This window comes from Furipterus horrens, unplaced genomic scaffold (genome assembly GCF_987537825.1).
Source record: "Furipterus horrens unplaced genomic scaffold, mFurHor1.1.pri manual_scaffold_11, whole genome shotgun sequence".
In the NCBI taxonomy this organism is placed as follows: Eukaryota; Metazoa; Chordata; class Mammalia; order Chiroptera; family Furipteridae; genus Furipterus; species Furipterus horrens.
This window is the reverse complement of record NW_028327181.1, coordinates 77376599-77399962: the sequence shown is the minus strand read 5'-3', so window position 1 is coordinate 77399962 and position 23364 is coordinate 77376599. Positions and strand designations below refer to the sequence as shown.

Here is a 23364-nt window from a genome sequence, read left to right as displayed (position 1 = left end):
GAGAAGTTACAGGGCACCTGTGCTGACTAGAGCAGGCTTCTTTCCAGTGCATTAATTAGACACAGTGGGCTGACTGGGACCCACCAGTGCTTAGAGACCCAGACAGACATGAGCTCAGTTCAACCAGCCAATATGTAAATGATTTCACCAACTACTATGGAGAGAATTGTGCCCAGCCCCTCAAATCCATATACTGAAGCCCTACCCTCCAATGTGATAGTATTTGGAGATGGGGCCTTTAGGAGATAATTAGATTTAGAAGAGGCCATGAGGGTGGGGCCCTATGGTGACATCAGTGCTCATATACAGAAAGACACCACAGAGCTCTCTTGCTCCCTCTGTCTGTGCTCTATGAGAACACAGGGAGAGGGCAGCCATCTACAGGCGCTCTCACCAGAAACTGACCATGCTAACCCCCTGATCTTGAATCTACCCTCCAGAACTGTGAGAAAATGAATTTCTGTTGCTTCAGCCACCCCATCTATGGTATTTTGTATGGCAGCCTGAGCTTAGATGCACTCCTGGCCATCAACCTCTAATCTAGCAGTTGGGCAGGGCCTGCCTGGGGCAGGCATCCTCACCTGGCAGGTTCTGTCGCAGAGGGCATGCTGGAGCAAGTGAGCAGCTGGCTGTGGGATCTGGTTCAAAGAACCAGCTTTGGTTTTATTGATTTTCTCAATTGTTTTCAGTCTCATTGATTTCTGCTCTGCTCTTTATTATTTCCTTCCTTCTACTTGTTTTGGACTCTCCAAAGACCTTAAGCATAGTTAAATGGGGCATATTCATTGTTCACTCCTTTTATGGGGATAAATATTAGCCATCATTTACAGATGAGGAAGCTGAGGATCAGAAAGAGGTTAAATAACTAGCCCAGTGCCCCAAAGCTACCAAGTGGTGGGCCAGAACTTCAAACCCAGGACTATCTGTGCTTCTAACCAATGGGAAATACTGCCTCCCAAGCCAGATCCTTCGCTACACCAGACACCTCACTACCAAGGCAAGCGACTTCTCAGTTTATCTTGGACACCAGTGTTCCTAACTTCCTTCCCAGTGACCATCAATTTTCCTCAGGGTCCAATTGCAAGTCTCCCAATTCCCTTGACCAAAAAGTCAAGTGGGCTGGCTTATATAGGGATAAAGCCTTCAGAATTGTCTTGGCACTTACCTTGGACTTGGCTGAACTACAGGTGGTGGAATCTGTTGTTGAGAACAGAAAGAAAAATGAAAGTTAGGGGCAAGAGCAGGCTGAGACTTGTGAACACAATTCCCTTTCCTCAAAGACTTCAGAAACCAGGGAGTACAGAAAGCTGAGACCTCCCTGGGCCCTGGGAGCATGATTCACCTCTGATGTCATTTCCTATGGGGTAGGGACAGAGCTGAGAATGATGTCAATCACTACTTCCTTTTGAGGCAGGAAGTGACAGCAGGCAGCCAGCCACTGAACCCTCATTTGCCCAGAGATAATGGCAAGGAGGGCTTTTTGGGGGGCCAAGTTCCTCCCCCCTCCCGTCCCTGTTACTCTTAGGTACTAGAGAAAACGCCCAGTATCGGATGCCATCCACAAAACCACAACAGTGAGACACAGCAAACCACAGATGCTCTGGAGCAATGGAGACCACAGTGCACAGAGAGGGGGGTATCCTACTACATTCACCCTTCCCCCTTCCCCCACCTTCAGGACATGAGAAGGAAGAGGAACATGTGAATGAATGATGGAATATGGGGGCAGACAGGAAGCAGGCAGACACAGGAGGTAGAGTGGCCTGAGAGTGTTCATAGGTTCTACCTCCAGACCAGAGGTCAATCTGCCCTTATGGGGCAAGGCCCTAGTTTATAACCAGAGTTATGAAGGAGAGTAAAAATCGCCATTACCTCAATGGGACTTGGGTCCCACTCCTTTAATATCACTGGGGTGGAGAAGGAACCAGAAACGAGTCCTGGCAGTGTCTCCTCCAGAACTGGGGATCTAAGGACCTCCCAGGTCCAATGGGGCAGTGGGCAGGTGCGGTTAATCCACACTCTCTGGCAAGCAAGTTAGATGTCTCATCCCCAGCCCGCCCCACACATGGTGAGAAGAGCAGATGTGCTGATCACACAGCGACACACCACAGGGCAGGGAGCGGCAGCGGGTGATTAGAAGAGACGGGGGCTCCTCTCTGCCATCCCCACCCCATACCCTCTGGGCCCCTCCCCAGCCTGCCTCTTGCAATGAAGGGTGCTGTGATATGCCTTTGTCAGAGACAGGACCAGTCAAAATACTAAGAATAGGCCACCCATAGGGTGGGAGGAGTTAGTGGCTTGAGCCAAGAAGGAACTGTGCATTTCTTGGTCTCTGGGCTACTCTGCTACGAGAAGGCTGGATGCCTAGAAATAGGACTCAGGCTGAATGACTAGGGGTCTGGCTTCAGAAGCAGAAAGAGCCAGGCCTTGAAGGGAACTGAGGCAGGAGCTACAGCTCTAGAGGCTTCTGGTGTCCGGAAAGGCTGGTTCCTGCTACCAGCTAAGCCTCCCCCTTCTCGGATAACCGGGAGTGGTGGACTTGAACAGAGAGAAGGCTGCAGAGTGGGGATCTGTGGTAGGGCAGCCATGTGGGGCCCAGCCTTCTTGGCAAGGGGGGCGGGATCTGGCTCTAGCAAGTTGCCTCTTTCCCCCTAAGAAGGGGCTTTCCGGTGGGAGGAGACTGGGGTGAAGGTTGTTAACCATCATGGGTTGCTGGCATGTCGGGGTAAGGTCCTCATGGCCCAGAGGTCTCTGCCTGCCCCTCATGCCTGCCCAGCCTTCTTATAATCACCCGCTACTGTTAGTGACCGAGGCCGCGATGCCACACTGTACCCTTTAAATCTCCAACATGTCCGCTGGAGGAGGGTGAGGGGAGGGAAAGAGAAGGAACGGAATCCAGGGGAAGGGTGGAGAGGACAGGGAGGAGAGGGAGGGGGGATGGAGGGGTGCAAGGAGAAAAGGAAGAAAAATTAAAGAGGGGAACATGCCCAGAAGGACACAGCCCGTGAGAAATAAAAAGCTCAGGAAAGAAACCAGGAGTTTGAACAAAGCTCCCACCCAGCCCTGGGGTGGGGGCAGCTGAGCAGATGGGAATACAGGCACAGGCAAGCTGGACCTGCCTAGAGAAGGGAAGGCCCTGCCGGAGCCCCTTCTCAGTGGTGGTGGCAGGGAAAGGCCCCACTGGGGCAGGAGCAGGGAAGCTGGGCATCCGGCCTGGCATCTGGGACCCTCAGGAATGCAGAGCCCACCCTTACCCCCACCCCTTCCCAGGATCCTGCACTCACCTGAACCTGGGTCACCAGGGGGCACTGTCCTGCCAATGTTGGGCAGGAGATACTCAATGTTGGGCACTGACTGAGGCTCCTTGTCATCCACAGGGGTCTGCAAAGAGAAGGCGGGTCAGCCAGCATGCCCTCAGATGGCTGGACTGTGCGTCCTGCAGAGCGGGGTGCCCTGAAGACAGGGCCCAGGTCTCCTCCAGCAGTCTGGGGCTCCCCAGGGCAGTGACGCTCACTCATCAGTCAGGCCGTCTGAGGGCAGGTCCTAATGTCTCTTTTGTGCCTTCCCAAACACCTTGATTGAACCGCAAAGTGCTGAGCTGCTCACTCCGCTGAAGGCAAGAGCTGTGCCTGCCCACTCTGACGGCACCTTCCCAAAACCTAAATCCTCCACATAAGACAGAGGGTGGGGTCTGCCTTTGCTCCTGGACTCTATTTCCTTAGAGGAGGCCTATATCTCCCCACTGACTAAGAACTCATGAAGGCAAGGATGTGTCTCCCACCAGCCTAGATGCATCTCAAGAGAGGGTCTCTGTTTCCTCCACCAGACTGGGGATGCCACAGGACAGGGACCTTCCCCTGTTTGAGTTTTGCTTCTCCCCACCTACAATTTGGGGTGAGGGCCCACCTCAGACCAGCCCCCACCCCGCCTGCCCTCTGCGCCACTTACTCTCTCTCCCTTGTCCTCGTCATCACTGAAGAACCAGTCTGACTGCAGAGGAGACAAAAGCAAGTGATAAAATCAGCGTGGGAAGGGCTGAAGGGAGACAGGGAGGCATGCGCTTCCAGCCTGCTCAGTCCAGAGGACCACTCAGGCGCCAGAAGGAATGGAACAGGAGGGACACCGAGAGGCAAGGGTCCCCCTCTCCTCGACAAACCCCAGGCTGGCCTAGTTGCTGAGAGGTCTCAGAGGGAGGTTGACGGATCCTGGGGCCCAACCCCCAGACTATGAGAAACCCTTGAAGAAAGAAAAGATTGTACCCCCATGTGGACGGGAAATGCAGCTGCCAGAGCAGAGTGTACCCCACACCAGCCCTGGGCTCCACTCTTAAAGCCAGGGCGGGACACTCTGCCCAGAAAAGGGAAGTGCCTGGAAGGATGTGTTATCAGGAGGTTCCTCAGGAGGCAGACAGGCAAGAGGGTTCTCATAAATGCCGAACAGGATAGAAATTAAAGTTAAAAAATCCACTCTTAAATATATTTTGTGGAATTTGAGAATCCTGAAGCTAAAACTCTAAAAGTTCTCTAAAAAAGAAAGATTTCTTACTAATGAACAAGTATCAGCTATTACAAAACTTTCAGCAACAGACACAAGACAAGGAAGTAATTATTTAAATGTATTGCTGGACTCCAAATGTAGGAATTTAGGACCTAGAATTTTATACCCTGTTTAACTTTCATTAAAGTTTGAGTGTGAAATAAAACTATTCTAAGACATCAGAAAGTACTATGCAAAGATTCTCTTCACTAAGTGCATGAGCAAGTAAAGAAATGAATCCAGGGTTGAGCAATTAGCTTTGAGAAGGATAGACAGTAGAGTAGAAATGTCCACTGTCATCAAACCAAGAATGACACATACACACCAACAAAGTGTATCCATAACAATCTGGAATTCAAATTCGGAGGAAGAAACCAGTGACAGGTGAAAAGACACTAAGGCACTTGGTTTTAGATGTGGTGGAAAGAAGACACATATACTAATAGGCTTTAGAAATTGATAGTGAAAACTAAACATAAGTATGGGCTTTATAATTGTATAACTGAAGTATGGATTTTATAAATTGTATGATTTTCACATAAAAAAAATAAAAATCAATCCAGCCAGAGAAAGATAGGACATACCAAAATAAATGAAATGAAATGGAATGGAATGAAATGAAATGGCCCCAGTCAGTGTGGCTCAGTTGGTTGAGTATCGTTCCACAAACTGAAAGTTCGACTGTTCGATTCCTGGTCAGGGCACGTGCCTGTGTTGCAGGTTTGGTCCCTGGTTGGAGTGCATTTGGAAGGCAACTGACTGATGTTCCTCACATCAATGTTTCTCTCCCTCTCTTTCCCCCACCCCCTTTCTCTCTAAAATAAAAATACATTAATAAATAAATAATAATAATAACAATAAAATGGAATGAAAATGTGGTAACTAGAAAAAGAAAAGAAATGACACTTAGCATTAACAGAAATAAGTCCTAAAAGTACAAAAATTACAATAAAGTATATGAGCTAGGCTCACTGATTGAAAGTTAAAACACACAGAGAATATTATATACCATTAAGGATATGCATATATTTAAAATAAGTGTATAGAAGACGGATTGGAAGGACACATATTAACATGTTAAGAGTGGGTACTTATGGGAAGGGGAGGTAGAATGGAGTTAGGAATGAAGGGGGTGATTATGACCATGTGCCATGAAACTCAGTTATTATTCATCATAATAAGACATATGATTTACTCAAACAAGAGGCACAGAACAAAAACAAGAAAGAGACAAAAGAGGAAAGAATGAGAGAGGGTACGAAAGATCTGGAGTCAGTCATTTGGGGCTCAAATTCACCTCAGGCAAATGACCTCTCTGAAACTATTTATTTAATCTTGTAAAATGGGCATAATAATATCAGCATCTACATCTAGAATTTTGGTGAGGGTTAAAATGAAGTACTGTATGGCTATTGTCAAAAACATAAGGAATAACAAGTGCTGGCAAGGATGGGGAGAAAAGGGAAACCTTGTGTACTGGTGGTGGGAATGTAAATCAGGACAGCCACTATGGAAAACAGTATGGAGGTTCCTCCAACAATTAAAAACAGAACTACCATATGGTCCAGCAATTCCACTTCTGGGTATCTGAAGGAAACAAAAACACTTACTCAAAAAGATATGCACTCCCATGTTCATTGTGGCGTTATGCACAATAACCAAGACACGGAAGCAACCTTAGTGTCCGTAGATGGATGAATGGATGAAAAAATAAAACAGAATATTATTTAGCCATAAAAAAGAAGGAAACCTTGCCATCTGAGACAACATGGATAGATGTATTATGCCAAGTGAAATAAGTCAGAAAAAGACAAATACTGTATGATCTCACTTAAATGTGGAATAAAAAAATTAAGAAACCCCCAAAACCCAAGCTCATAGATACAGAGAATACATTTTTGGCAGCCAGAAGTGAAGGGATGGTAAAATGGGTGAAGGTGGCCGAAAGGTACAAACTTCCAGTTATGAAATAAGTAAGTCATGGGAATGTAATATACAGCATAGAGACGCCAGTTAACAATACTGTATTGTATACTTGAAAGTTGCTAAGAGATTAGACTTAAAAGTTCTTATCACAAGAAAATAAATTTGTAACTACATTTGCTGACGGATGTTAGACTTATTGTGCTGATCATTTCACAACATATATAAATATTAAATCATTATGTTGTATACCTGAAACTAATTTGTCAAATTATATCTTGATTTTTAAAAATAACCAAAAAATGCAATACCATATGTAAAACACATTGTTAATGCATCGTAAGTGACTATTATTAAACATAACATACAAATTATTATAAATGTGTAAAATACAAAAATTATTAAAAATAATAGCTGTTATTATTAAAAGGTACCGTCCCAAGAGACAGGCCTCACTAACTGCCAGGCACCGTTTTCAATGCTTTACAGATATTAACTCATGAAAACCTCACACTAACCCTGAGAAGGAGCTCCTATTATTATCTTCACTTTACAGATGAGGAAACTAAGGAACAAAGACAAGGCCACACAGAACATAAGGAGCAGAGCCAGGGTTCCACCATAGGCAGGCTGGCTTCGCAGCCAGTGCCCTCAGCTGACACACCAGTGGTTCTCAACAGGCGTAATTTGGTACCCCTATGGGGCACTTGGCAATGTCTGGAAATGTTTTCCATTGTCACAACTGGAGGAATGCTGCTGACCCCTAGCCTGAGATGCTGCTAAACACCCTATAATACACAGGGCAGCTGCCCGCAATGAGAACCATCTGGCCCCAAAGGTCACTAGTGCCAAGGTTGGAAAATGCCAGTGTACACATAGTAGGTATCACCATGTTTTCTGAGTGAATAGCTGAACAAATGCCTTGACAAGGTCTTTGAGTTCCCGTTGCCTTAGCGAACACACGTACGAGCTGGCTGGTGAGAGGCTGAGCACCTGGGTCTGCTCACCTTGCTACGCAGCCCTGGGCAAGTCACTGTTCTCTTCACACCTCAGTTTCCACCCTCTGTACAATGGGAGGGACAGTCTGATGCCTTAGGGCCACTTCCAGCTCTGTTGTCCAAGGGTTCCACAGATGACAGGAGTCCCAGGCAGGGGAGACCAGGTGATGGCTGCGGCTAGAACTCCCAGCAGCAGGTCATGTCACCCACTAACTCCAGCCATCAACTGACTGGCCATGGCTCAGAGCCAGAGCCAGAGCAGTCTCTGTGCAAGTTCAGCCCCTGCCTGGGCCCATGATTACACTGACCCCCAGCTATACAGCCTCTGGGCTAGGCAGATCCCTGAAAAACTGTGGGGGCTGGTGGCTAAGGGGCCTGCGGAAGGGGCAGCTCACTCCTTCAACAGCCATCCAGGGCTGACTATGTCCAAATGTCAAGGAGGCAGAAAATGGAGGGTCATCAGCTCAGTTTCCAGGAGTGAACACCTGTGTGGCAAAGCCCAGACTGGCATAACTTCAGTAGCAATTTATTCCTTCATTCATTCAATAAACACTGAGTGTTCACTATGTGCCGGCACTAGGCTTGGTGCTGGGAATACACCTATGAAGGAGACAGATGTGCCTCCCCTCCCCTTTCCCCCCCAGAGCAGGGGCTGCTGTTGGCTGGGGACTTCCCTTAGGGCTCTAGGGGAAAGCAAGTAGACACACTTTGGGCTTCCTTTATCCCTGAAGGCTGTTGTTTCTGATACCCCAGCTGACCACAGGCCTCAAGTTTCTAGGCACTTCTCCAGGAGCCATGGGGCCAGCCTCCCTTTTGTCCCTACTGTGCTTCCCAAAGCACACACTCATGGAGGCTCCAGTGGGGGTCCCTGTTGGGCTGGAGAGCTGAATTTTTACAAGAGAGATAAGCTTCCCCAGACCAAGGCCTCATCAGGATCCCTGACGCTGCCTGGTGGCCCTGGCCTCCCTGACAGCTCTGGGACAGGCAGCCAGGCTTGTTGTCACAGTTTTAAGGTGAGGGCAGGCCACGATGTCCCCTCCTATGGCTCAGAGTGCTGATCACACAGTAAAGGAAAGAAACAAAGAGGCAAGGCAAGTCAGCATGACCAAAGTTGACCCCTCTGCCCTCCTTCACTGGTCCTCACTCCAGGACAGACCAAGGAACCTGTCTTCCCAGGAGGTGGAGAGGGAAGCACAGGCTTTGGTCAGACAGACCCAGGTGAAAATCCTGGGGCTGCCATTTATTCGCTGTGTGACCTCGAGCAAGTCACTTTACTCTCACCATCCAATCTGGCTTTTGCCTGGTAAGCAGAGCTCCAGTCCAGTTTCCTCATCTGTAAGATGGGGGTAACATTATCCAGTTTCCCTTCCCTAAAGCCTGTATGAGGTGGGGGAGGCTAAGGCTCCTTTCCCTTCCTATGACTAGCTGCCAATCTTATTTCTCCTGGCAGGAGGGGTTCTGGTTCTGCCCTTTGGGGGCTGGACCACAGGCCATGCCAGGATTTCGAAATAGATGAGGGTTAATTTTAAAAAATCCTTGCACTCCCAGAAGGGGGCACTGCCGCTCTGGGTTTGGCTCTGGAAGACAAAGGCCTCCTGCGCCCTCTATTGGCCACTCTGGGTTATCATTCCTTCATGGACAATAACAAGAATCCTTAGAAACACAGGCCTCTGGGGCCTCCAAGCAGCCAAGAGAAGGGAGGTGACCAGCCCAAGATACGCGGAGCACAGTGCGGGATCCTGTTTCAGACCATATCTTTCCCTGCCCCGTCCGCTTCTGCCCAACCCCTGGAAGCCTCAGTGGGCCCCGTAGGGCAGAGCCTCCACTCCTGCATACGTCCACCTGTTGACGCCAGGACACCTCTCCTGGGGGCCAGCTTCTGAAGGCGCCCCTGCACGCACGCCTCGGCTCTGCAACCCAGCAGCACCTTCCCTGACCCTCCTCCTCCCTCCGACTCTCACCCCCATCCTGGAAACTCAGAGGCCTCCTGTGTCCCCTGCTGGGAACTCAGGGAATCCCAGAATGACAGGGATTCTAGGGTCTATTCCTGTTTGACCTTGAAGGGCATTCACCATCCCAGCAGCATTTTCTTGAGCTGCCTCATCCTTCCCTGTGCACACCCATCCAGGCAAGCGGCAGCAAGGTGCTCAGGGGGACGCGGCCCAGCCAGGGTAGCTACTTACGTGCTGGATCAGCGTCTCCACGATCTTGTATCGGTCAGGCATGTGAGTCACCATGTCTGCCATGTTGTCCTCAGATGTCCTCACCAGCGTTGGCCCAAAGACCAGGGCCAAGTTCCGAGGCTCCATCTGGGCAGCACAGGAAGCAAGCAGGTCAGTGTCAATAACCCTGTGAACCTGACTCCAGTCCCCCAGGTCTCCCTCACTCTGGGCCCCTCAGGCCCCTGCCCCGAACACGTCCTGAGCTCCCCCTGGCTTAGGGGCTGAACACCTCCTTACATGGGCACGGAGGTGCCTGGTGAGTCGAGCAGAAGCCAGATTTCAGCCCCACTCACTTCCAGGTCTGACAGCCACAGGCAGTGCCCAATCTGCACATGCACTCTGTACTAGAAATGGGAGATCCTAGAGTAGGACCCACTGGAAGTTCCGAGGGTATTTTAGGGCTTGGACAAATCCTATAGCTCCCCTCATTTTCCCTGCTGCAGAACCAGAAGATGTAAGAGGTGTGATCTGGGAAATGCAGTGCAAGAAATTCCAGCTAAACCAGAGGACAGATTTTCCTTAGCCACAGGGGGACTATGGCTCTGGGCCCCTAGAAGACCCTCAGGAACTCAAGAGACGGTTCTGAGGGGGAAGCACTGGCCAGGAGGAGAGGGTGCCTAGAGGGGCTTGAGAGTATGTGACCTAGAGGAGCTCAGAATATTCCAAGGAGGACCCAGGTGTGCTTCTTTCACCCACACTCCGCACCAGAGCCCTCGCACACCTTGTTTTTCTCCGAGTGGTCAGCAATGGTCTTCAAATGGCTCACGAGGAATTTCAGTGTTTCATAGTAGTGTCCTGGGAGGTCCCGGATCTGGGCGGGAGAGAGAAGGGGCATGAGACCAGGCTGTCATGGCCTCCCCCCAATCCATCACGCCCCAAAGGGGCTCCCACTGCCATATCTACGGGGTTCTGGAATCTACCCTTCAACTGCCCCCCTTGTAGACATGGAAAAACTGAGGCCTGGAGTAGGAAAGGGCTTCCTAAGGTCACAGAGGGAACTGGTGTCACTGGACTCCAGGCCTCCTGGGACAGGGGTACTCTCCCAATCCAGCCTGCCTTTGCCTGACAGTGTCTCTTTCCTTACCAGCTTCCGCAGCGTCTTCATTCGCTCCCTCGAGTCTTCAATGCGATTGGCTTCGATGAAGTCGTTGTATTTGTCTAAAACATACCAAAGAACCTTTAGGGAAGTGCAAGGCAGTCTCTTTTCCCACCCTCGGGGTGAGAAGCTTCCAGGCTGAAGGTCAAGAAGGCCTATGCCGTTCCAGTTTTGAAGGGCTCCGTGGCCTTGGGTTCATGTGACCAAACCCACCCCAGTTGCACTCAGGCGTGTGTGCACCTGACCTGGGGTAGCCAAAGTGCATACATTTGGGAAGAAATAAGACCTGAGCTGCATGGGATCCCTACACCAGCCTTCAGGACAAGGATACCACAAGGTCAGAAGAGAAAGTTACTTAGAGACTTCCGGCCAAGATGGAGGCTTAGACGGACACGCTAGGTCTCCCTCTACAACTAGAGAGGAATACAACTACTTCAAAACAAAGGATAACTAGAAATTCCAGAAAATAAAACTACACGGAAGCCCAACACATGAAGTTATAAACCAGCGGTGCCATTTGGGCAGGTAAGAGTTAAAGAGGGCAGCGCTGTTTGCGGTCGCACCTGGGACAGCGGCGGGCGGCAAGGAATCCCGCCTGCAGTCAAGCCCCTGGCGGTGCGCGACCCCGGCGCTGGGGAAAGCAGCCACCGCATCGCCTTGAACAGTGAGGCCCAGGGGGGCGGGAGGACGGATCCCGGTCTCCTAGCTGAATAACTGTGTGAATCCATCTTGGACCCCCGCCCCCAAAGAAAGCACCACAGGGCTGCGAAATAGGTCGCGGACAGGCGCCGGTCGCTGAATTGTGACGAGTACACAGGCACTGCCCCCGACAGCTGGCCCAAGAAAACAAAACGCATCTGTCAAAATGAGGCAGACAACTATAGAAATCCCGGTGGCACAGCTCACCAGGCAACAGATAGAGAACCTGACAGATGAACAGATAAGAAACCTGTCAGAGGCTCAGTTCTGGGCCATTGTTATCAGGTGGCTTACAGAATTCACAAAAGAGCAGGAAAAAGATAAGAAAGAAGCGAAAAACATTCATAACGAAAGGAACAAAACCACATACGAGACAGATGGTGAGGAAAAAAAAATCCAGAGTTCATTTCAACAAACTGGAATATGGAGAAGGAACAAGCAGTCAACCAATGCAGCGAGAGGAAATGGGAAGCAACAATGAGAGGATCAGAAACCTCTGGGACAGCTATAAAAGGCCCAACATAAGAATCATTGGTTTGCCAGAGAGTGAGGAAGATGAACTAGAACTTGAAAAATTGAGTGAAAATATAATAAAGGAGAACTTCCCAGACTTGGGGAAGGGAATAGACTTGCAGGTCCAGGAAGCAAGGAGAGTTCCCAATAGACTGGACCCAGGGAGAACCACTCCAAGACACATTATAATCAAAATGTCAAAAATTAAAGATAAAGAGAGAATCTTAAAAGCAGCAAGAGAGAAGAAAAGAATTATGTACAAAGGGGTCCCAATTAGACTATCAGCTGACTTCTCAAGGGAGACCCTACAGGCAAGAAGGGACTGGCAAGAAATATTCAAAGTAATGAAAATCCAAAACCTACAACCACGAATACTCTATCCAGCGAAATTGTCATTCAGAATAGAAGGACAGAGAAAGTGTTTCCAGGACAAAATAAAACTGAAAGAGTTCATTAGATCCAAACCACTGTTATATGAGATGTTAAAGGGACTGGTTTAAAAAACAGAAGCTAGGGAGATGAAACAAAGGCAAACTAAACAGGCAACGAGAGTGGAAAAGGAACTATGGGTACGGGAAGCATATTGGGGGGAGGTCAACAGGGAGGGGGAGGGGGGAGAGGGAGGGAGATGATATAGGAATTGGGGATCATGGTAGGAGGGAATGGAATAGACGGAGAGAGGTTGGGAGGAACTGTATGCACAACTAATGGACATAATCTAAAAGGGGGGGACAACTGGAGGGAGGGGGGCCACCGGGTGGAGGGGAGCAGAGGGAAGGGAAATTGGCACAAATGTAATATTTTAATCAATAAAACACATTAAATCTGAAAAAAAAAAAAAAAGAAAGTTACTTAGAAAGAGGGAAGGGAGCCCTGGCTGGTGTGGCTCCGTGGATTGAGTGCCGGTCTGCAAACCAAAGGGTCACTGGTTCGATTCCCAGTCAGGCCACATGCCTGGGTTGTGGGTGCGTGAGGGGCAACCACACATCGATGTTTCTCTCCCCTCTCTTTCTTTTAAAAAGAAAGAAAAAGAAAGGGAAGGGCTTTTCAGTCTCCACACACCTCACCCCACCTGTGTCAGTATTCCCCCAAATCCCTTCAGAAACCCATTGGGAAACTTAAAATGGAACACGGTAAGTTTACTCTAAAACTCATCTGGATGAGGAAAGGCAGAAGGACAGCCAACAGTATGTTTTAAAGGAAGAATGACGAGGGAGGATTTGCCCTATCAGACACTGAAACATACAAAAGCCAGCACAGCTAGAGCAGTGGAACTGGGAGGGAAAGCTGAACAAGGAAAGGCACTGAAAGGAGGGGAGCAGGCCACCTGGATCTTTACTGTGTGATAGGGCAGCCCTTCCAACCAGTGGGCAAAGATGGGGGCGTCAATAAATGTCCTTGGAACAATTAGCTATCTATGTGGGGAAAAATATATGTCTAGCTCACATAATACACATTTAGTTGCATTACAGAGTCAAATATAAAAGCTATTAAAATATTGGAAAAAATAAGAAAATGGTTTCATAATCATGAAGCCTTCTTAAACATGAGATACAGAATCCATGGAAGATTAACAGCTTTGACTACACTTAAAATAATTGTTTTCAATTTCCCTACTGAAAGGCTCAAAGGCAAATGGCAGACAAGAGCAAATATTTGCAAAAACAAAGGATTAATATCTATAATATACAAGAGTTTGATTCCTACAAATCAATATGAAATAAGACGACCTAACAGAAAAATGGGCACATAGTCTGAACAGGCGAGTACAGAAGAAATAGAAAAGACCAATAAACAAATGAAAATATAGTTAATCTCCCTAGTAATGAGTAAAATGAAAATGAAAACGATAATGAGATGCCATTTCTCCTATCCATTTAGCAAATGTTTAAAATAGTAACAACATCCAATGTTGATGGGGGTGGGGGTGCGTACCAGGGCCCACTTCTCAGAGTGCCTCCTGACATTAGCTTTCAGAAATGCTTACCAGGGAAGGGTTTAAGATGTGCAAATTGCCAGTTATAAAAACAGGCACGGGGATGTAAATTATAGCACATGGAGTATAGTCAATAATATTGTAATAACTATGTATGGTGTCAAATGAGTACTAGACTTACCAGGGTGATCACTTCATAAGGTATATAAATGTCAAATCACTATGTCATACAGCTAAAAATAATATAATATTGTCATCAACTGTATTAAAAAATATTTTAAAATTATTTTAAAAAATGTTTAAGAGGACTTTGACCTAACAATTCTGCATCTAGAAATCTGGCTTGAGGACACTGATCCAGATGTGCAGGAATATACACAGGGAAAGACAGCGCAACATGTTTTGTATAGCAAAAATTTGAAGGCAACCTAAATATCCATCAATAGGGGAGTGATTAGACAAATTATAGTCTATTCAGATGATAAAATACTATGTGGTTGATTTAAAAGAAGACTGGCTCTTTACCTGCCACTGTGGAATTGTGTGGAGGTTTGGGTACATTCAAGATTAAGCTGTTCCCATAACCCACCGCCATGGCCAAGGAAGGCACTGCTGCTGGAGTTGTAATGGACATAAATACTGTTTTATAAGAGGTGAGGAAGACTACTCTCATCCACGATGGCCTAGTGCATGGAATTCGCGAAGCTGCCAAGCCTTAGATAAGCACCAAGCCCACCTTCGAGTGCTTGCTTCCAACTGTGATGTGTGTCAAGTTGGTGGAGGCCCTTTGCGCTGAACACCAAACCCACCTAAGTAAGGTTGACGACAACAAGGAGCTAAGGGAATGGGCAGACCTCTATAAAATCAACAGAGGGGGAAAACCCTGTACAGTGGTTGGTTGCAGTTGTGTGGTGGTTAAGGACTATGGCGAAGAGTCTCAGGCAAAGGATGTCATCAAGGAGTACTTCAAATGCAAGAAATGAACACAATAAACTTGGCTTTTGTTTCTCAAAATAAAATAAAATAAAAGAATGAAGTAGAGGCTCTTTGCACTGACATAGATGAATCTCAAAATCACAAGTCTCCTTTTGTTCAGAACAATCCAACCAGTGGTGTGCTGGACCCCGCCCACACTGGCCCCCCAGTGCCGACTCTGTTCATCTTCTCCCAGCTCCACAGTGCTGACAGTGTACAGTAACTTGCAATCAGCCATGGCAGAAATATTTACACCATGGAAATTAGAAAACGCTACAGATCAAGGCTTTCTGCCCAGAGAGCCAGATGCTAAACATTTACCAGCACACCACCGGATGCATATGTGTCTTTGTTGTGTGGGTCAGAGGGTTTAGAAGGAAACATAACAGGTTGCTAATAAGCAGCTCAGCAAATGGTCAAAGTTGAGCTCTGAAGCCAGATACCTGGGGTCTAGATCTGGCTCCAAAACTTACAACCTGTGAGACCTTGGGCAAGTCATTTAAGCACTCTGTGCCTCAGTTTCCCCATATCTGAAGTGGAGATAAGAGTATCTACCTTCTGGAATTGTACGGCGGAGCAGTGTTTGGCACATAGGAAATGATCAGAGAATGTTAGCATAACCTCGGGAGACGGGGAGTAGGAGAATGGCAGGGACCTCTGTGTTCACTTTATTTGTATCTGTATTACTTAAGAGTTTTACAAGCACATGCTTCTTTTGTATTAAAACAAAAACCCCCAAAATAAAACCAACACACCAAATTTAAAAAGTGGTCAGGGTGTGCCTCTTCCTCCCATTCTCCACTTCCACCCCCTACTCACCATCAGTAAAAAGAGGTTCAGGTAGTTTTCGGAAGAAGGACTTGAGCAGGCTGCTGATCACATTGAGGTCTTGCCAGCGCTGGAGAGGGTGCAAAGATGTCAGGCCACAGGTAGCCCCAGCCCAAGTGCCAAACCCCCCCTGCCCCCAGGTCCAGGGCCAGCCTGGCCCAGCCCTGGGGCCCAGCCCTGGAGCCCAGCCCTGTGGCCCAGCCCTGGAGCCCAGCCCAGCCCAGGCCCTCCCTGGGATCCACTTATACCAAGCTCTGCCCAGGGATCTCTGAGCTAAGAAGACTTATCAAAGGCAGCAGAAGAGAGTCCTAGCCCCCTGTCTACCTGGCCCCAATCCTTCCCTGCTCCAGACAGCCCAGTGAACTCCAACATTGGCCCATGCACAGAAAGTACCAGGTGCCTCTCTGGTACCTGTAAGGGGCAGAAGTAAGCAAATCCCACCCCTACATGAGTGTGCCCACTGGACCTCCATGGTGACTACTCAGTTCCAACCCCAGTGCTCTGCATTTAGCAGAAAGTCAGCCTTGGACACCTCTCTCCTAATCCCTGACACTTAAAAGATCTAAGTCAGTGGTTCTCAACCAGGGCGATTCTGCCTCTAGAACCATTTTGTTTTTCATAACTAGGAGGTGCCACTGGCATCTAGTGAATAGAAGCCAAGGATGTTGTTAAACCTCCTCCACTTAACAGGACAACCTGCTACAACAAAGAATTCTTCTGTCCAAAGTGTCACAGTTGAGAAAACCCTGATCTAAATAAATGGTTGCTGGATACAAAAATGAACAATCGGGTCATTTCCCCTTCTTTCCACCAGGGGCCACCATCATCCAGCATAAAGTCTAGAATAACAACTTTGATGAGAATTTCTCAAAGGGACTCGTGCACAGAAAACCAGACAGACACACAACAGAGACATACAACTTGACAATATACACAGACACACAGCACAATATACAAAATCATTACAATGGATCCACAGTTTAATGCCTGACCATCCCACAAATACTAACCTCCCACAGCCTGAACAGGAGTTAGATTCACCCCACACATAAAGCTAAACTTCCAGCACTACACCTCCCCACGTCCCATCACCACCATCAACAAATGACACCATCGATATCTAAGGCAAAACCACACACCCAAAACACTAGGCACACCACCACTGCCTGGCCTTCTTCTCCCCGGCTAAGGCCCAGCTAATGTGCTTCAGTGCATACCCACCTCTACCCAGTGCAGCAACTGCCCACCTCCCTCCATTAGCTCCCAGCCCTGATACGTGAGCCTTCTCATTTCCCAGCTGCCAACTCAAGGCCTTGCCCTGTATTTCTTGACCCTTCCTATGTGCAAGTATCTACCCCTCTGCCCCAGCCTCATCTGTGCTCTCCTCTGCTTCAACCCACTTAAGAGCCTGGGCCTTGCACTCCTGATACCCACCCTCTCCCCAAATAGCAGCTCCCTCCATCACCTCACCTCCAAGCCCCAGCATGACCCCATGCCCACTCATCAGTCTACTCTTGGTCTAGTATTGAATTATGCCATCACCCCCATCTGGGTGACTGATCACCCCAAATCCAATGGGGCCACTACCTGCTGCCGCCTCCCTCTCCTGTCCTATTCCCAACGTCTGCCAGGGATAGATATACCAGCCACCAACTCAAACTTTTGACTCTTCTTGTCCCTCCTTCTTCCCTCTCATGCAACCAACTCACAGAGCTGCCCCCATCCATCCTCCTTATTCTTCTAGGACTACTGAGTCCACTCCAATATATCAATAATTTATTGCCTAGATGCTCTGCTCTGGGCCTTCCTCATTCATATCCATTAGCTATGAGCTAAAGCACTACTCTTTCTCAAACCCTGCTCTCACTTATGCCTCCTTAGCTGCAGATCCATTGAAGGCTTCCTATCATCTATTGCATCAAGGTCAAAGGCTTCAGTGAAGCCATCAAAAGCCCTGCTCTGAGTCTTACCCTCCCCACTGCCAAGCCCAGGCACAGGGTGGGGTGGGGGTCCACTCTCAGACCGTTCTCTGGGATTTTAGAAATTGCCACCATGCCCTGCCTGGACTGCCTTCCTATCCACCTGCCACCCCCCCCCACCCCATTCATCCTTCAAATATTCAAATGCTCATGCCTACCATCTGCTCCAGCACTCAGCACCCTCTCCTTCCTCATCACACAATCTGGTCCTTGTCGAGAGATCAGCCTTTTCTCCTGCCCACGATTTCACACACACTTGTCTGGTCTCCCCGTTCCCTCCCCAAGGGCAGGAAGACTGCCATGTATCACATGAAGTTTCACGGTATGTGACTCATGGGATTTCACTGCCCAGATTCATGGTTTCCCAAAACCTCTTTTTCAGCAGAGCCCCTTTCATCAAATAGAATCACACATGAAAACCCAATACATCAAGGTTGTCCTAGTTCAAGCAAGGATCAGGGGTCCTGGCCCTGGCCTCCCATAGCACCTCTAGGGAAACTTAAGGTTCTGGAAAACACAGTCTGAGAATCACTAGTCTTGCTCAAAACTCTTAAGTGTGGCTGTCGGATTCATGAGCTGATCTTGTCTCATGTGATCAGCCCATTCTCTTCCCAGCTTTTAGCCCCCAAAATGCTGGCCACTCTAGAAAACACCATATACTTCCCTTCTAAGCCAGAGGCCTGCAAACCATGGCCCATAGGCCAAATCCACCCAGCGGCCAGTTATTGTAGAGTCCTTAAGCAAAGAATGGATTTTACATTTTTAAAGGATTCTGAAAAAAACAGGAGGAAGGGGAGAAAGGTATGCAACGGAGACTGTATGGTAACCAAAACCTAAAATATTTACTACCTGGCCCTTTACAGAGAAGGTACAATATGTTGACTGATGGCAAACTAGAGTTCTCATCTTTGCCCAGGCCATTTCCTCTGCCTGGAGTGCTCTTGTCTTGTATTACATGGCTTTTAGTGAAACTCTACTCATCCTCAAGGTCCGAAACCCTGTTGCTAGAGAGCCTCTGTCTTTGGCCTTTTCGGCCCTGACTGCAACTATTTGTTCGACTTCAGTTGGGGTGATGCCTGTCCCCAGGGCTGGCTTGCAAGGGCAAGTCCTATCTTGCCCATCTTGGTTCCCAGGGTATGATGAACATAACAGACACACACATGCACCAGCTCAGCCCATCTCCCACAGCCCCCCCAGCCATGCCCACCTCATCTTGCAGGTTGATGTCACTGGGCCCGCGGTTAAGCTGCTCCTGCAGGCTGGACACCACTGCATTGTTGCCAGGCACTCGGTAAATGCCCGTGGACTCCAGCCCTCGTGCCTCCACAATGCGACAGCATGCAGCCACGATCAGGGGGACATGCTGGGGAAACAAGCAGGGTGGGAGTGTCAGGGAAGGTGACAGTGGAAAACTCCCCCAGTGGACCAGAGGAGGTGGGAAGGCCAAGATGGGGGCAGTACAAGCCCCAGCTGCTACCAGGGACCCTATAAGAGGACAAAAGGCCCTCAATGCCTCCAGTCTAAGAGCTAGAAATAAGGCCTAAGGCTTACCCTGGTCTGAGACAGGACATTGGCCAGGGGTCAGGGATTCTGGGCTGTGCCTCAGCTCTGCTGCTCCCTCTCTGGGCTTCCCCCACTGTGTCTGTAAGACCAGGTGGGTAGCTGCTTTCAAAGTCCCTTGCAGCTCTGTATGCCTCTTCCTGTGCCTGCTCTGCAGTGCGGCAGGGACCCACCTGGTTCTCTGTGGCTGGCTGGCATTCCTCCAACCGGACCCCAAATGCCCTGGGGGCTGCCTTCTTATTCTTCTTGATGATGTTAATGCCCCAGGGACTTTTGGAGGCGGCAACATTGTCATCTGGGGGGGGGGGGGTGCAAAAAACACCAGGATGAATTGAACCCAGGGAGAAGCAGCCACTGCATTCACTCACCATATTTACACATGTTTGGACATGAGGGGACTCTGTCAGAGTAGCCACTGGGATGCTGAGGGCTGATGGAAAATTATACAACAAGTGTGAAGGCCAATGGAATAGGGGTGTTTACCCCAGAGAAGAGAGGCCTCAGAATTATGTGAGGACTTCTGTCAGTCTCCAGGGCTAATAGAACAAGGTGGGAGCCACAGATTCTGTACAATCAAAGGAAGAACTGTCTAACAGCCAAAAATATATGAAGATGGAAAAGGCTGCTTCGTGAGAGAATGAGCCTTCTGCCCCTGAAGGGACACAGCAGAGACTATCTAGCAGGGAAGTCTTAGAAGGAAATCAGGCTCCAGACCCTTCCAGCTCCAGGACCCTGAGAGCCCCAGACCCTCACAGACATACACACATGATCAGACACACTGTGATAACCCTGACACACACACACACACACACGCTCACAGGCCCTCTGCTCCCTTGCAGACCCATGGAGCTGATCCCAGCCTCCCACCTGCATGCATGTCACCCCCTCAGCAGCTGCCTCCTACCCTTGCTCCCTGCAGGCTGGTCCTGAGTCCTGAGGCCACGTGCTGCACTCGGTTTGAGGAAGTCGGACTTGAGCCCCGCCAGGCCACGAGAGCCTTTTGGGGAGGAATCAGCTTTGGGCCCAGAGCTATGGCTGCATAGGAAAAGGGGGAAAGAAGAGGTCTTCATCTGGGTGACCCAGCATGTCCCCTGCCCTGACCTCCTGCCACTGGATCTTCCCTCTAGCCCTGAGGGGAACCCTTCCTGCCCTTCTGGGGATGGTCACACTCCCTACCCCCAGCAGAGGGCAACTCAGGCCTGGAGGTGAGCCAGGGGGAGTGCTCCCCAACCCCCACCCCATAGCCAGGACTACTCCATGAGCAAGCACCATGCTCACCTCACTTTTCGGTAATCATTAAGCTTCTTGCTGATCAGAGCTTGATTGGCACAGCCGGGGTCCTGGAGGAGGGGAAAGAGAGAGCAGGTGTGGTCAGTGCCTGCAGCCAGCCCATGCCAGGACTCACCCCTGGCTCCTGCCTCCCCTTGCCTCCACCTGCCAGCTGGGGGGGCACAGACCCTAGAGCAAGAAAGACCAGGGCTGGACTCCTGAGCACCCCGTCACCAGCCATGCGACCTTGGATAATCCTCTTAGCTTCTCTGAGCCTCAGTTTCCTCAGCAGTACCAGGGGAGGGTAATAGAGCAACCTCAGGGTTTGCGTGCAGAGTTATGCACACAGTCCTGCCTGGGCACAAAAGAAGTGCCATGACAGGCAGCCACTGCAGTAGTGAAGGAGACTTGGGACCCCTGACCATGTCCTGTGGGGACAGCCCAGCCAGGCCTCCCAGAGCAGGGGCCCAGATTCCAGATACTTCCCTCCTTTCGGTGAAGAAAGACAATGTCCTGGGGAGGGCAGAGCCTGGTTCAGTAAGAGGACCTGTCCTCAACAAGAGGGTCTGTGGCCCACAGGCTGTGCACTAACAGCGCTCTCTCTCTCCGTGACCAGAGCAGGTGCCCGCTGGACCAGGCCCCAGGCCCACTGTCCCCTTGGCAGAGACCAGCCCCCATGCCCAGGACCCCCACACAACTTTGTGCAGATATATCAACATACTTTTGTGTGGGCACTCGGCCAAGGAGGGGGCCAGTGGAGGTGGAAACCCTAGCACAGGCCCCTGGTGTAGCTGCCTAGGAAGGGGCGCCATTTTTTAAATTCTCCCAAAGTCCCTGCCAAAGCCTTGGCTCAATCCCTGCTGCCTGCTGCCAAAGGCCAAGCCTCTTGGCCTCCTCCCAAGGTCAATGTGTTCATGTCCCTGCAGACAGGCCAGCCCAGTCAGAAGGGCCAACCACAGTTCTGGCACAGGGGCACCTCATTCTGTGACATATTCCATAGGAAACACACACACACACCCCCACTGAACCTGCAGCAAGAAGCTGAGGTTGGCTTGGAGCTGACCTCTCCGTGCCAGACCCTTCAATCATGACGATAATTAATAATAATAATAATAATAATAATAATAATAATAATAACTATCATTCTTACAGTTATTATTGTTACCGCCAGGCATGGCACACTAAAGATGACGGGTACTCTGTGAGCCACTGTGTATTTTCTCTTCCCACCAAACCCTACGTGGGTACAGCTGTTAACCCATGTTATAGAAGAGGGAACTGAGGCTCAGAGTGATGAAGGGAGGCCCACGGCAGGTGAGGGGTGGCCCGGGGCTCTGCCCTGGCCTCCCTGGCCCGGTGGGGGCGGGGCGGGGCCCTCACCTCGCCCTCGGCCCTGCTGTTCTCTCGGATAGCTCTGATCCAGCCCAGCATGTCATCCCGGTCCTCAGCCTGAAAGAGATATTCACAGAAGTCAGCGGTGGTCAGCCGGAACACGTGCCTCCTCTTGGTCTCGCTGTAGGAGATGTCCACCAGGCAGGAGCCGATGCAGACGGGCGCCGCCTCGTCCTCACCTGCGACGGCCGCCGCCCCCGCCGCCGCCGGCCCGGGCTCCCGCCGCTCCTTGCTCAGGGCGAGGGAGCGCGCCCGCAGCACGGCATGCACGCGCTTCCACTGGCGCAGGCCGCCGCCCACTTTCTGCAGGGAGACACGAGGAGGGGGAGAGATGGGAGGGGGAGGGTGTGAGAGGCCAGGCCTGCCTCCAGCCCCGGAGCCCGGAGGGGTGGGGGGCTAGAAGCTGTAGGCAGTGGACACCCCGTTGCCCACCAGGAGCCTCCCTGCTTCACTCCAGTGGGAGCCCGGGGCAGCCTCCTGCCCACAGTCCAACTCTCTCAGCCCCGCACCTGTGCAGACATCCCGACCCTTCGTTCTCAGGGCCCCCAGAGCGTCCGCAACCTTCTCTTTAAAAACTAGCAGGCGTCCTTAAAGACGAGCATCCACACTCTTCTGGCCGTGGCAAGGCCCCAGAGAGCCAGCGGGGGCTCTGGGAAGGCAACCAGGCCCCACCGAGCACGAGCCACCGTATATCAAGTCCGTATAAAGCCAGTCCTCGTCCACCTCTGCTCCCCTTCACAGCAAAGCTCAGGAGCGTCAACCACACTTGCTCTCCCCTTTCACTCCAAAGTCCACCCAGCGCCCCTTCCCAGGAAGTCACTTACAAGGCCACTGTATCCTTTCCTTAGCCTCTCGGAAGCATGCCTTCCCTCTTAGCATCTGGGACCCCACGGTCCCCGGCTTTCCTCCTATTTCCACTGGCTCCTTCTCAAGTCTCCTCCACTAGTTACCTCCCCTACATCACTGGTTCTCAAGAGGTGTGAATCGCCCCCAGGGGACATTTGTCTGAAGGCATTTTTGGATGCCACACCTGGGAAAATGCTATGGCATCTGGTGGGTAGAGGCCAAGGATGCTGCTAACAGCCTCCAATGCTCAGGGCAGCCCCCACAACACAGAATCGCCTGGCCCCAAGTGTCAGCAGAGCTGAAGCTGGGACTCTGCCCTAAGGACTGGAGCTCCAGAACTTTGTCCTGGGCTCCCCTCTCCCTGCATGACGCCATTGGTCTGCTCGTGGTGACTCCCAGTGCACCCCAGTCTCCCCAGCCCCTGTACCTCCTGCGCCCAGTGCAGCATCCCCACCCGCATGGCCCACAGGCGCCGCTCAGGGTGGAGCACTTGATCCACCCGGTTCCCCAGAAACCCAGAAGTTGCCCTTGGCTCCTCCCTTTCCCTCACCTTTGATAGCCAGCCTATCAGAAAGTCACTTGAGCTTCCCAA

General features: G+C 50.2%; 1 protein-coding gene and 1 pseudogene across 5 annotated transcripts in view; one reads left to right on the top strand and one right to left on the bottom strand.

Moving 5' to 3' along the window:
- The window catches only part of ARHGAP23 (Rho GTPase activating protein 23), a 69337-nt gene that overhangs the window by 4320 nt on the left and 41653 nt on the right, over positions 1 to 23364 (bottom strand). For 4 of the 5 annotated variants that reach the window (XM_090257212.1, XM_090257214.1, XM_090257215.1 and 1 more), the window contains 12 exons: positions 21915 to 22229; positions 20544 to 20605; positions 20170 to 20300; positions 19439 to 19560; positions 18913 to 19068; positions 15718 to 15796; positions 10764 to 10837; positions 10401 to 10490; positions 9641 to 9766; positions 3949 to 3990; positions 3285 to 3381; positions 1166 to 1197 (listed from right to left, as the gene is read on the bottom strand). In XM_090257212.1, the coding sequence (XP_090113338.1) occupies positions 1166 to 1197; positions 3285 to 3381; positions 3949 to 3990; positions 9641 to 9766; positions 10401 to 10490; positions 10764 to 10837; positions 15718 to 15796; positions 18913 to 19068; positions 19439 to 19560; positions 20170 to 20300; positions 20544 to 20605; positions 21915 to 22229 (1326 nt within the window). The remainder of the gene's footprint in view (positions 1 to 1165; positions 1198 to 3284; positions 3382 to 3948; positions 3991 to 9640; positions 9767 to 10400; positions 10491 to 10763; positions 10838 to 15717; positions 15797 to 18912; positions 19069 to 19438; positions 19561 to 20169; positions 20301 to 20543; positions 20606 to 21914; positions 22230 to 23364) is intronic. The other variant, XM_090257217.1, reaches the window with a different exon arrangement.
- LOC149998343 (small ribosomal subunit protein eS12 pseudogene) lies at positions 14517 to 14909 on the top strand (annotated as a pseudogene).